This window comes from Drosophila navojoa, chromosome 5, assembly GCF_054131105.1.
Source record: "Drosophila navojoa isolate 15081-1374.11 chromosome 5, UAZ_NAV_1.0, whole genome shotgun sequence".
NCBI classification, from domain to species: domain Eukaryota; kingdom Metazoa; phylum Arthropoda; class Insecta; order Diptera; family Drosophilidae; genus Drosophila; species Drosophila navojoa.
The window spans coordinates 12,072,979-12,086,285 of NC_142893.1; the positions used below are offsets into that span (position 1 = coordinate 12,072,979).

Sequence of the window (13,307 nt, forward strand, 5' to 3'; positions counted from 1 at the left end):
TGTTGAGCCTCTGACAGAATTCTGAACGTTTTGTGTTTTACAAAAAATTCACACTTTAAATTTTCCGCCTCCTGTCTTAGAAGATGATAGAATGATTTATATGCACATTAATAAATAGTAGACACAGCTTAAATTTTTCGTGCATGGCCTAAATGAAAAGGTCAGTTTTATATTTTATAAGCTAAAACGTGATGTTCAAATTTTCTTTCGTGTTTATGCGCTCATTACAGCCGTTAAATTCAAGCAGGCCAAATTGTGTCAACAAAATACCAAATGAAGCAGTATCTTATATATGGTCACACTAGAAGGAGCGTTGCCACATCGCGTTAGCTATAACAGAGTGGCAATTGGAGCGAGAACTGCAGACACGTATTTATTTATATTAGATGTTTTTTTATATAAATTCAATTGTGCCTAAATTAAGTAGTCAACGCAGTAAAGAACAAGTGCAGCAGGTGCCACACAATGTTTGCCAATCTGAAAAATAAACTCATCGAGGAGGTGAAAGCGTCGCCGTCCAAATTCCAACAATTTGCAAATGCAGCCCAGGCAAGATACAAAAAAAAAAAAAAAAAAATAAATGCAAATTAATGAAAACATACGCACACAAGCAAACTATTGTTTGTGTGAGAGTTTACTAGTGTGTGTGTGTGTGTTTGTCCTAATGGGGAGGTGATGCATCCAAATCAGTCAATGCAATTGAATAGTTCTATTTAATTTGACCCATTTGAATGAAACTGGCAGCTGGGTGCACACCCAACCCCCCTAGCACACACCCATACACAGCACAATCGCGCCGCATGACACACACACACACATGCAAGGGAATTTTATCGGTTTGCTTTATTGTAGGCCGCCGTGAGCTCATCGTCCAGCACAACAACACCAAGCTCAGAGAATACCGATACCGGTACTAATGAGAATTTCTTCAGCATCACGGAAGAGGGTAAAGTTGTAAACTATTTATTTTCTTATCAGCTCTATAAAGATATTGGTTTCTCTTTGGCAATTGTATAGACACGCCTCAAAACTCACCCTATCGCATACAGAAGCTGCCGCGCGGTGGCCGTGCATCGACGCAGTCACTGAATGGCATGGGCAGCGGCGCAATTCCGCGCACTCGGAAGCTCTCCAACTCGTCCATGGCCAGCGATGTATCGTTCCGTTTGCCCACATATGACGCGCCAGCGGTAAGTGCGTGGGCATCGCATGCTCGACTTATTTGACCTCGAACTAATGTTGCTCTCAAAAAACAGACGTACCACTTGCAGTCCGATTTGGATGAGACTAGCAGCGAGTTCGATGACTCCGCCTCGACAGCACGTCTGGATGTTATCACCAAGGATCAGCTGTACGATGCATATAAGAAGTCGCTTGATCGTTATCACAAATATCGTTGCCGGTACACGGACTTGGCCAAAAAGTACAAGGAACTGGAGCGGGACAGCAGCAAGGCGCGGGTATGAATACAAGACAAAATAGACAATCATTTGAATTTAGAGTATAGAATATGGACGTAAAGTCTAATTATATTTCTCTTTCAGGCAGTGCTTGTTGAGACGCAGGACAAGGCGCTGCGTCGCATAAGCGAGCTACGTGAACAATGTACACTGGAACAGCAGGCCAAGGCGCACTTGGAGGAGGCGCTGCGCATCGAAATGGACGACATGACCTGCAAGATGCAAGCCTACCAGACCAAGTTGAAGCTGTTAGGCGAGAATCCGGATAACGTTACAGCTGCACTGGAACGTGGTCAGGCAGACGCAGCTGACAAGCTGATCGATCTGGAAGAGCCAATAATAAAGCCAGTGACGGCGCCTACGTCTAATGGCAATCAGCCGCCGCAGGAATTAAACGACGAGCTGGCGAAACTACAAAAGTTGCTGGCAGAGCATGAGACTCAGTTGAAGCAGCTGACCAAAAATAATGAGGATGCCAACAATACAATTGTTGCGCTGCGCAAACAGGAAGAGGAAAATGTACTGCTGCTGGCGCAGACTAAACAAGCTATACACACAGAGCTGGAGCATAAGGAAACCCAGGTGCGCCAGCTGCAGGACACGGTAAAGCAACTGGAGACTGAGTTGGAAATCGCCAATGGCCGGGAAACACAGTCGGGTGACATCAAGGAGCAGCTGAAGAAATTACAAAGCGCAAAACAGGAAGTAGAGGCTAAACTTATTGCATCGGAGCATGTTCTGAGCACACTAAGAGGTGAACACGCGGAAAAGGAGCAACAGTTGGCAGCTCAGCAAAAGAAAATTGCGTCCGAGTTGGAGCACAAGGAGAAGGAGGTACAACAGCTGCAGGACAAGCTAAAGCAGCAACAAGCTGAGCTCGAGCAGGCAAAGAGTGGCAAGATCGAGGCAAATGACCTAAAGGAACAACTGCAGGCGCTACAAAATGCCAAACAGGAAGCTGAAGCAAAACTTGCTGCAACCGAACAACAATTGAATTCACTGAAAACGGAACTCACAGAAGGGAATCAACAAGTGTTGGCGCAGTTGGAAAAAACCAAATCTGCACTAGAGCAAAAAGTAGACCTAGTGCAACAGCTGAATGAAAAAGTTAAGCAGCAGGAAATCGAACTGGAGCTGGCCAACAGTCGGAGCACTCAAGCCGGCGATGTGAAAGAGCAATTAATGCAGTTGCAAAATGCCAAACAAGAAGCGGAGGCCCAGCTACTCATAGCGGAGCAGGAGTTGAACAAACTGAGGTTGGAGCACACGGAAAAGGAGCAACAGAGCGCCGAGCAGCAAAAGCAGTTGCAGTCCCAACTGGAGCACAATCAAAATGAGCTACAGCAATTGCAGGAGAAGCTGGCAAAACTGGAAACTGAACTGGAATTGTCCAAGTCGCATGTGACTGAAGCGGGAGACCTGAAGGAACAGCTGCAGAATGCCAAACAAGAAGCAGATGCCAAGGCGTCGGCACTGGAGGAACAACTAAGCATACTGAGAAACGAGAATGCGGAGAAGGCACAAAAAGTGGCTGCACTGGAAGAGGAACTCCGCAGGCTGAAGCTGGAGAGCGATCAGAGTTTGCAGGATTTGCGTTTGCATAACAAGCAGCTAAACGAAATTGTGCAGCGCAACCAGCAAAACGAATTAACGTTGACAGAGGTGCAGAGCCAGCTGGAGGACGCCAGAGTGCGGCTGGTGGAGCAAGAGCAGCGTGTGCTTGAGACCGAAAAGAGTCTCGAAGTGGAACGGGAAACGGTAGCCGCCTTAAGCGTGGAGAAATCCGCTGCCGAAGAGCAAACGCGCAAACTGCAACGTGAGCTGCAAGTGCTGAGCGAACAATATGCCAGCAGCAGCAATAGCGAATCGGAGGCGATGGCGTCGTTGAGGCTGCAGATCGAAGCACTCAATGAAGAGCTGAGCAAAGCCCAATCCAGCACACAGGCCAAAGACAAGGAGCTCAAGGCGAGCGGCAACAAACTGAACAAGCTGAAAAAGCAATACGAGCAGCTTCAGGCAAAGCACAGCGAGCAGGCAGCCAGCCTGGAGCAGCTTAAAGCCGAGTTGACCGGAGTTGAGGAGCTGCGCAGAGAGAAGCAGGAGTTGCAGGAACGCGTCACTGTAATACTCGAGGAGATAACAACGATGCAAACGCACCTGCAGGAAGTGCAAAGTGCGCAGACACAGCTGCAGGCCGAAAAACAACAGCTGGAGTCACACATTGAGGACTTGCAGCAGCAGCAACTGGAGCACAATGCCAAGGGTGAGCAGTCGACGGCCCGACTCGTTGAGATTGAGCGCGAGAACAGCAAATTGGCCGAGCACAACTGTCTGCTGCAGGAGCAGAACAATCACTTGCAGAAGCAGCAGGAGGAGCTCACCAGGCTGCAGACCAAACTGCAACAAGTGCTCGACGAGCACTCGAAGCTGCAAAATGCTCAAGAGATTATGGAGCACGATCACCGCACGCTGCAGGACAAATGTGATGCGTTCGAAAAGGAAAATCTGCTAGCGAAAGATGAGATCAACAGCTTGCAGCAGACCAAGTCCGCCCTGGAATCGCAGCGCAGCACTTTGCAGCTGGACTTGGAGCAGGCGCAGCAGCAGCTTTCAGAGGTGCGCGAACGGCAGCGAGAACTCAAACAGCAGCTGGAAGAGCAGACAGAGCGTTGCTCCGAGCTGGAGGGCAGCAAAGAGCAGCTGGTGACACTGCAGGAAACCATTCACAATTTACGCGAGCAACTGGAGGCGTCCAAGGAGCGAGAACAGGCGATGCTAGAAAAGGCTCAAGCCACAAGCGTAGCTCATGCAACACAGCTGGAAACGTTGGAGGCGCGCTGGAGTGCCGCCAATGCGGATGTTCATCGCTTGCTCGAAGCGAACGAAACGCTCCAGAAGGAAATTGAGACTTTGAAGAGCACGACGCTTTTGAAATCCGAATTCGAGCAACTTGAAATCGAGAACGAATACCTAAACAAGCACACCAAGCAGCTGGAGAAGGAACTCGCTACGGCACTGACTTCCCATGGCGACAGCGGAGAGAAACTGAAGTCGCTGCAGTGTGAGTTGTACGTGCTGCAGGAGCAGGTTGAACAGCATGCCAGCCAGCTGGCCGAGAAGGACTCAGAGGTCGCCGCTGCCAAGGCGGAGGCAGTGCAGCTAAAGTCGTCACTGGAGGAGCAGACTCTAGAGCTGACGCGTCAGACTGAGCACGCCAAGTTCGTTAGCGAGCAGAACGATACGGTGCAAAAGGAACTGTTGCATGCACAACAACAGCTGCAGGAACGCCAGACGGAGCTGTCCAAGGCGCAGGAGCATTGCCTCAGTCTCGAAGAGCAACTGAACAAGCTAAAGAGTGAACAGGAGCAGGCACCAGCCGCACTGCCAAACGATTCTGAGAATCTGCGCAGCCTAAACGAACAACTGCAGCGGGAACTGGAAGATCTAAAGCACAAAACAAATGGGGAGCAGACAAATCTCCAGCAGGAAATCGAAGAGCTGCAAGCCAACAATGAGGAAATGACTGAACGCATCATGGAACTGGAAAAGCTGCGCGCCGGCATTCAGGCCCAGCAGCTGCTGGCCAGCCTGGCACCCAAGAGCGCGCAGCAGGCGGCTGCCATCGATGAGAAGGCACAGCTGGAGGCAAAGCTGAAAGAAATCATGAACGAAGTGCAGGACGTGACCAATCGGAATCTGTTCCTCGAACAAAAATGCGAAAACTTCCTCATACTGGAGCAGTCCAATGAGCGTCTGAAGCTGCAAAACGCCAAATTGTCGCGTCAACTGGATGAAACATTGGTAATAATAGAATGAACTAAGGATAAGTTTCAGTAATATCTGAATTGTTGTTGTTGTCTTACAGGTATCCATGCAGCACAGTGATAGCGTGCCAGCTAACACGGAGTTCGAGTATCTGCGCAATATAATGTTCCAGGTAAGAATCATATAATATTGAAATGTAACATTTGAATACAACTATCTCTGTATATATTTGCAGTATTTAACCGGCAATACGAATAACGAGACTCTGGTAAAAGTCATATCGGCAGTGCTGAAATTTTCGCCACAGCAGGCACAGGTTGCCCTGGAGAAGGAGCATCAGCGACGCTCATTAGTATGTTTGATGAGATTTATGATATTAGAGAAACATTAATCATATGAATTGATTTTATGCACAGCTTAACAAACTGATCTAGCAAGAGTTGTTGGCAACCTACGGCAGCAGCGACTGGTGGCAGCCTTGCAATGAAACGCTTTTAGACTACAAACTGAAGCTGAACGTTTAGCCCAAGTTCACAAGTACCTTACCACAACTTAGTCACAAGTTGTTGCTCTAACTGCTGCTTAAAGGCTTTTCGACTTGGAGGCGGCGTAGTTAATAAATAATACTTACCTATGTATTGTGTGTATCATCTCCCTCTGCTTGTTGTACAGTCATGAAACTCTGATCGAAACAAACACTCTATTGTACATTTAAAATTATGCTAATCCTTATGTTGCTCGATTGACATAACACACACACACACTCCACGCTTCTCTGACTTAACGTGCAATCATTTTCAACATTTAATGTGTATTCCTTTCCAATTCAAGTTCATTTTAGTTCTAAGTGAAAAATTGTATAAATATCAATTGCAGTTGGCATTTAGTTTAATTAAAAAAATAAAAATAAATATATATATATATATTTACTATATACATACATACAAATAAATAGTTAAAATTGATACAAATTATCAACTCGAAATTCAAAACTATTTACGTTGATTCATGCCTTTGCTGCTAGCAGGTACAAATACCGGCGCTCGACAAAGCTGCGCAGCATAGCGCGTGTCATCGGTGACAGTGGATAAGTGGGTTTGTAGCCCTGGAGGGCATCTACAACGAATTCGTAGCCGAATCGCTGCATGCGTAGTATGGCCTGGACGGCTGCCTCCTGGACGCCAGGCCGCGGCACCGCCACGATGATCCGTTTGAAGAGCGTTAAGTAGGTAGTGAGATCCACATTACTGTCCAGATGCTGTTGCTTGGCAATCATCGATGTGCACTGCAGCAGGCATTCCATGCGCGCATCGTACTCCTCAGTTTGTACGCACAAATCACAGTAGTTCGTCACCAGCGCGATCAGTTGTTTCATTAGCATGTTGGTCACGTTCAGTTGGATGCTTCGTCTGCAGAAGAGGGCAAAGGCATAGCTTAGCTCATGCGTGCGCCCCGCTTTAATTTTCTCGATCAGATTCTCGATCACATCCTGCTTCTTTGGCTTAAAGGGCTGGAAGTGATATTCGTATCGCAGCTTGGATATCAGTGCACGATCGGGTCCGTTTGGATCGCTGACATTGTACGTATTGCACATGAGCAGATGCTTTATGACCGTGATCAATGGATCACTGTGATCATACGATTGTTCCTCGCGATGTGGCAGCACAGTGGGATAATGACAGAGCACCTCCATCACCAATAGCGACATTTGCTTGCTGTAGTGGTAGAGTATTTTGGCTAGGAACAGGCGCGCTGGATTCTCATAGCTCTCGACGGGATTGGCTTGCATTGCTTGCAGTCCAATCAATTGTAAATAGAGCTTTACACACATGAATGCCGCTGGATCGGTAAGCCTATCCTTCGCCTTGAACAAACGCTGCTCCAATATTTTCATGAAGTGTCCTATAAACGAGTTCTTCTCACACTGCAATTGTTTGATCAGCGTCAGCGTACGTTGCATGACAATCGTATTGTTTACAGTTTCGTCGCTTGCTTCACTATATGCCGCTATTAAGGCAATGATTATATATTGGTCGTCTATTCCCTTATACTGAATAGACGTCGGTTCCAACTCGTCTGACTGTTTCAAATATTCGCGTAACTGAGAATTTAGCATATCCACCCTCCTTTTTGGCTTGTTAGTCTGGTGCTTCTTGGGCTCTGCCTTATACGCGTTGATCATGTAGGATATCAGCGGCTTTGGCGCACCCAGGCTTCTTTTGCCCCCAGGTAAGTTCAGTGGAATTTCTATGGGCTCGCTGCCAATCGCTTCGCAGCTATCCGGCAGAGTGGGCGACATAGGCGAGCTTTCATATAGACAGCTTTCCTGCACTGCTATTCCACTGCTCGACTCTTGATCATCCGCATCCAGCTGCAGCTGCTTAGCCTGCAAGCGCGTGAGACGCTTCGAGGTGCACTGTGATTCGAATGAGTCATTCATGCTGCAGTGTTGCTTGGGTTTTCCAGGCGGCTTTCTATTTTGCTGCTTATCCTCATCGGAATGCTCCGGGGCGACAAGTGCATCAGAGCCATTCAATTCGGACAAACTGCTAAATGAACTGCATATCACAGTCGGGCTTTCAATATTATCTTGCAGACATGTGTTGTCATCATCATGACCGGAATCGCTGTGATGACCGCCATTGCTGACTGGGTTCTGGTCCATGGTGTCCACATCGGATTCGCTTGGATCCTCAGACATTTCATTCATGTACTGATCAATCAATACTGATGGTAAAGTCTCGTTAATGTATTCGTTATCGGGCTGAATGTCTTCATTGATAATTAAACCTCTTTCCCCGCTGTCCGCATCGTGATCTGATTCATCATTTATCGTGAGCTGGGACGCGACTGTTTCACATATGATTGTGCTTGTCTCTAGTTTTTTGATCTCAGTAGGAATAATCACAGCCAATTTGTCTGCATCCATATCATGACGATCCGTACCATTCTCAAGATCATCGAATACTGATTTCTTGTCCACACTTTGATTGGAATCGACTGATTCCTCATTTGATGTTGACTTTTTCTTGAGTGCAATACGCTTGCTTGCTCTTCGTATGCATTTCACCGGAGGAACTGTGACAGCAACCTGTGAAGGCTGCTTTGCACCAGCACTGCGAAGTTTTGTATCCTCCGCATGAGGACGGCCAACGCTGGTGACTGCAGTCTCTTCGCCAGATTCAGACATAGACTTATATGAGCTACGTTTACGTCTATTGCTTGTTTTGTTCGCATGAGGATGGCCATCGCTCGTGACTTCATTCTCTTCGCCAGATTCAGACATAGACTTATATGAGCTACGTTTACGTCTATAGCTTGTATCGTCTGCATGAGGATAGCCGTCGCTGGTGACTTCATTCTCTTCGGCAGATTCAGACATAGACTTATATGAGCTACGTTTACGTCTATTGCTTGTTTTGTTTGCATGAGGATGGCCATCGCTCGTGACTTCATTCTCTTCGCCAGATTCAGACATAGACTTATATGAGCTACGTTTACGTCTATTGCTTGTTTTGTTTGCATGAGGATGGCCATCGCTGGTGACTACATTCTCTTCTCTAGCGTCCGACTGAAACTCATATGAGAGTGTATTATTTGTATAATCCGCATAAGGATTATTCGCCTCTACTCTAGTTTCAGATAAGCCACGTATGTTGTTTGTATCGTCCGCATAAGGCTGGCCATCGTTGGCGACTGAAGAGTCTTCGCTAGATTCAGACAAAGACTTACGTCTATTGCTTGTATCGTCCGCATGAGGATGGCCATCGCTGGTGCCTACAATCTCTTCTCTAGCACTCGGCTGAGACTCATACGAGATACGCCCACGTGTATGGTTTGTATAATCCGCATTTGGATGACTATCGTTGGTGACTGAATTCGCCTCTACTCTAGTTTCAGGTGGAGGCTCAGATAAGAGACGGTTACGTATATCGTCCGTTTGAGGATCACCATCGTTGCTGACTGAAGTCTCTTCGCTAGATTCTGATATAGACTTATATGAGCTACGTTTACGTCTATTGCTTGTATCGTCTGCATAAGGCTGGCCATCGTTGGCTACTGAAGTCTCTTCGCTAGATTCACACAAAGACTTACGTCTATTGCTTGTATCGTCCGCATGAGGATAGCCATCGCTGGTGACTTCATTCTCTTCTCTAGCGTCCGATTGAGACTCATATGAGAGTGTATTATTTGTATAATCCGCATAAGGATTATTCGCCTCTACTCTAGTTTCAGATAAGCCACGTATGTTGTTTGTATCGTCCGCATAAGGCTGGCCATCGTTGGCGACTGAAGAGTCTTCGCTAGATTCAGACAAAGACTTACGTCTATTGCTTGTATCGTTCGCATGAGGATAGCAATCGCTGGTGACTTCACTCTCTTCTCTAGCGTCCGACTGAAACTCATATGAGAGTGTATTATTTGTATAATCCGCATAAAGATTATTCGCCTCTACTCTAGTTTCAGATAAGCCACGTATGTTGTTTGTATCGTCCGCATAAGGCTGGCAATCGTTGGCGACTGAAGAGTGTTCGCTAGATTCAGACAAAGACTTATGTCTATTGCTTGTATCATCCGCATGTGGATAGTCATCGCTGATGACTACATTCTCTTCTCTAGCGTCCGACTGAAACTCATATGAGATACGCCTACGTTTATTGTTTGTATAATCCACATGAGTATGATCATCGCTGGTGACTGGATTCGCCTCTACTCTAGTTTCAGATAGAGACTCAGAAAAGCCACCTAAACGTTTGTTGTTTGTATCGTCCACATGCAGATGGTCATCGCTGGTAACTATATTCCCATCTTCACTAGTTCCTGACTGAGTATCAGATGAGTTACGCGAACTTAGCTTTCGCTTGCGCTGCAACCGATTTGTCTTATTAATGTGATGGGAATCGCAACCAAGATCACTATTATTAATGACCGAATTGGGCTCCGGCGGTGTATCCTTATGCCGGACATCGCAACCATTGGGTATCTCCTCTTCCGTGTTGCTTGAGTTTATGTCAGCGTTTACTTCATCAACTACTACTTTCGTGTTTGCAGACGCTTGATCATCTGCCGAGTCCGAATCACTGCCAAACAAGGCCATAAAATCGATGTGGGCTGCACGTGTGCCTAGTGGCTTTGCATTCATTGACTGTGGTTTATCCACATTTAAAGATTCATCAAATATCGGACTAGAGGACATGTCCGTTACTGGACTCAGCGAAAGAAAGTCCTTATGAACAGGAGATGTGATTGACGACAGCATATTACTTGCTGTTGAAGACGCCAGTTGCATCAGTTCGCGTTCCTCTTCATTCAGCTGAATGTCTAAGTTATCACAGTTAGAGTTGTGGAAATCACTTAAATTAGTTAGGAAATTAACTGCAGTTTCTGTAGGTGTTGTGGGTATTGATTGTTCCTTCTTCTTTTTCTGCTTCTTTTCCTTCTTCTTTTCCTTCTTCTTTTTCTTCTTCTTTTTCTTACATTCCTGTGCGCATGAGTTTTGTTCATTAATCTTTGGCGTGGTATTGAGTTCCTCTATCTCCTTGAATTGAGTCAGTCGTATCGGGGTTAGTTCCAAGCCCATTTCTGGAGGCGGTGTTTCTATGGAACCATTGCGATCATCAGGTGACAATTCTTCACCTGCTGGGGCCATAAATGTTTCTGCAAGGATAATATTGAGTTTTTGCTTATGCTAACTTTACATTACATTACTGACTTACCCTTATTACTAATGTCGATGCAGGGTGCATCGTTCTGAGTCTGGTGGCTCTCGTACAGCGAGTAAAACCAGTCGCGAAAATCAGTCTGGCTAATGGAGTTCGCGGGGCGACTTTGTAGGGCAACGAGCAGCATTTGGCCCACGATTTGCCAGATCTCCTCGAAGTCCTGAGGTGGCATCTTGTCGAGAACACTTTGACTGTGCGGTATAAAGTTGAACAGTTTCTTTGCCATGGTGTGACTGTAGCCATCTGGTGTCGCTGCATCGATGGGCGGCGTCAGCTCATCCTTGACACTGTCGTGCATGGTTCGTGATGGCGGTCGGGAATCCGAACGTTTCAATTGAGCTGGCAGCACGGGCAGGTAGTCAATCTCACGATGTATATCGCATATGTCAGTGTTTGTGCCCACACTAATCATTGGCAACTCTTCGGGTACGAATGGCTCATCAGAGAGAGGGCTCACCGGCGTAATGTTCCACCCTAGCATCTTCTCCAATATTTGATAAGCGTCAAGAGGTGGTTCCGGCTCTGGAAAGCAGGTGCCCACGGTGCGCGTTTCGATAAGCGCGGCTGTCGTCGTACCGCGCGTTGTTGTGGTATTCTTATGCTGTACGCTCTGATCACGCGTGGTTACAAATCTCTCACTTTGTACGCCAATCGAGCACATCGTAGGCATTGTGGGCGTTACCAATGTTTCTGTTGAAGTTGCTTTCGTTGCAGTTAAGATTTTTGCTCGTTTCTTCATTAGGCTCTTCGAAGGAGGTACAGAAATATTTGCCGACTTGCAATAATCTTTTAGCTTGCGCAGCATATTATACTCGGCCCGCGTTAGTCCGCCTGAACAGGAATCCTCTTGAATGCGCAACGCTAGTTGCATAAAAATAATGACAATATCTTTAGAGTCAACTGGCAGAGACTTAAGCTTGGCTTCTTCCTGCAGCTGTTCACAGTTTAGTTTTAGTATGTCCAACTGTTTCTCCAGATCGGAGCAACGTCCGCTTTCTTCAAGTGCTCGGCGCTCGAATTCGATGCGTTGTTTCTTCTCTTGCTTATATAGCTCGGTTACCTCGCTAGCGGTACGCTTTATGCTGCACAGCTGCTGCTCTTGTCCCTCGAGCTCCTTCACTCGGCGCACTAGCTCATCGTTGTTAGCAATGAGGTCGCCGATTAGAAGGCGCTTTTTCGACAACTTCCCGTTTGCGGGCGCCATTTCATTTGGCGATCGCTCATGTGGTGGGCTTAGCAGAAAACCAATCTCATCTAAACTAAAATCGTCAGCCATGGTCTGTTGTTTCTTCTTTCCTTATAATTTTATTATATTTGGTTTCACGTGTTTGCCGCATGCGGTAAACGTTTATGATTCGAGCTTAAGCGCGCGATGTTTTGCATGCCGAGGTCGCAATAATGTTACTTATTTCAATACCACAAACATGCATTTCAAACCACTTTTTACCGGTAGACATTAAATAAAAGAAGAACTTAAAATAAATCCACCGCGTTTTACTGCCGGCGTGTTATTATTGACACTAAAAATGACAAGCAGTGTGACCATAGAAGAATTTTTTTAAAACTGTAGATAATTAAAATACAAAAAAAAAAAAAACCAAGTAGTCGAAGTCGATTGGCAAGATGAAAACACAATCACTTGAACTTTATATATTCATTCATTCAATATTGTAATCATACTAGAAGCACTTTCTTTTTCACAAATTTTTTATTGTATATTTTAAAATTACTCAGAGTTGACAGTCCCAAGAGCCGCAACCAACTTCATAGTTGACCAGGGCTGCAGTACCACATTAAAATATTGTGGTATTCTCTGAGTTTTTGCACAGGTACGTAACTGCGGCATTCGCAACGAAAATTACATAATTTTTTGATCTTTTTAAAATTATTTTAAACGTGCAGTAAACAAATCGCAACCATGTCCGACAAAGCTGCAGCTCCAAAGCCTGCTGGGCGTCCGATGAGATATCCATACACTTTCTCGGCTAAAATCGCCCAATTCCCAATCAAGCATTACATTAAGAATCAATGGATCTGGCGCTACTACTTCATTGCCGCAATCGCTTGTGTGCCCGTCTTCTACAAGATTAGCCGATTGGGTAAGTACCCACTATAAGGATCTATTTCTTATTGCATACGTTCTAATGTTTATTTTTTGTGCAGCCAACTCGCCCGAAAACAAGAAGGCATGGGCTGCGAGCAAGGCTAAGGAGGCTGCCGAGCACCATTAATTTGCAAAGCTCAGTATGCTGCCATTGAATTAGTTGTTTAAAGTTGCATCTACATTTCGAAGCCACTTCAGGTGGCATAACTTGAATATTGATTGGTGAATAAATGATTTAAAACATATTTTGGTTTT

General features: G+C 45.9%; 3 protein-coding genes across 3 annotated transcripts; 2 read left to right on the forward strand and 1 right to left on the reverse strand.

Moving 5' to 3' along the window:
- The first annotated feature begins 56 nt into the window (after nucleotides 1–56).
- Golgin245 (golgin subfamily A member Golgin-245) lies at nucleotides 57–6,199 on the forward strand. The gene is made up of 9 exons (XM_018106465.3): nucleotides 57–160; nucleotides 231–549; nucleotides 853–946; nucleotides 1,018–1,190; nucleotides 1,257–1,460; nucleotides 1,545–5,261; nucleotides 5,326–5,397; nucleotides 5,461–5,577; nucleotides 5,642–6,199. Exons 2-9 carry the CDS (start codon nucleotides 466–468, stop codon nucleotides 5,657–5,659), a joined length of 4,479 nt encoding a protein of 1,492 aa, XP_017961954.1. The 5' UTR covers nucleotides 57–160; nucleotides 231–465; the 3' UTR covers nucleotides 5,660–6,199.
- On the reverse strand, nucleotides 6,090–12,505 carry Ice1 (interactor of little elongation complex ELL subunit 1). The gene is made up of 2 exons (XM_089261858.1): nucleotides 10,943–12,505; nucleotides 6,090–10,883 (listed from the first exon to the last, which is right to left on the reverse strand). Exons 1-2 carry the CDS (start codon nucleotides 12,222–12,224, stop codon nucleotides 6,232–6,234), a joined length of 5,934 nt encoding a protein of 1,977 aa, XP_089117984.1. The 5' UTR covers nucleotides 12,225–12,505; the 3' UTR covers nucleotides 6,090–6,231.
- A 117-nt stretch (nucleotides 12,506–12,622) lies between these two features.
- On the forward strand, nucleotides 12,623–13,297 carry roh (reduction of Rh1). Its single transcript, XM_089261864.1, has 2 exons — nucleotides 12,623–13,047; nucleotides 13,112–13,297. Exons 1-2 carry the CDS (start codon nucleotides 12,867–12,869, stop codon nucleotides 13,177–13,179), a joined length of 249 nt encoding a protein of 82 aa, XP_089117990.1. The 5' UTR covers nucleotides 12,623–12,866; the 3' UTR covers nucleotides 13,180–13,297.
- Nucleotides 13,298–13,307: the final 10 nt, after the last annotated feature.

Coding starts and splice junctions, on each gene's coding strand:
- roh (XM_089261864.1), top strand. CDS start 12,867: ATGTCCGACAAAGCTGCAGCTCCAAAGCCTGCTGGGCGTCCGATGAGA. Junction 13,048..13,111: donor CTACAAGATTAGCCGATTGG/GTAAGTACCCAC, acceptor TTTTTTGTGCAG/CCAACTCGCCCGAAAACAAG.
- Golgin245 (XM_018106465.3), top strand. CDS start 466: ATGTTTGCCAATCTGAAAAATAAACTCATCGAGGAGGTGAAAGCGTCG. Junction 1,461..1,544: donor GGGACAGCAGCAAGGCGCGG/GTATGAATACAA, acceptor TTTCTCTTTCAG/GCAGTGCTTGTTGAGACGCA. Junction 5,398..5,460: donor TGCGCAATATAATGTTCCAG/GTAAGAATCATA, acceptor ATATATTTGCAG/TATTTAACCGGCAATACGAA.
- Ice1 (XM_089261858.1), bottom strand. CDS start 12,224: ATGGCTGACGATTTTAGTTTAGATGAGATTGGTTTTCTGCTAAGCCCA. Junction 10,884..10,942: donor CATCGACATTAGTAATAAGG/GTAAGTCAGTAA, acceptor TTATCCTTGCAG/AAACATTTATGGCCCCAGCA.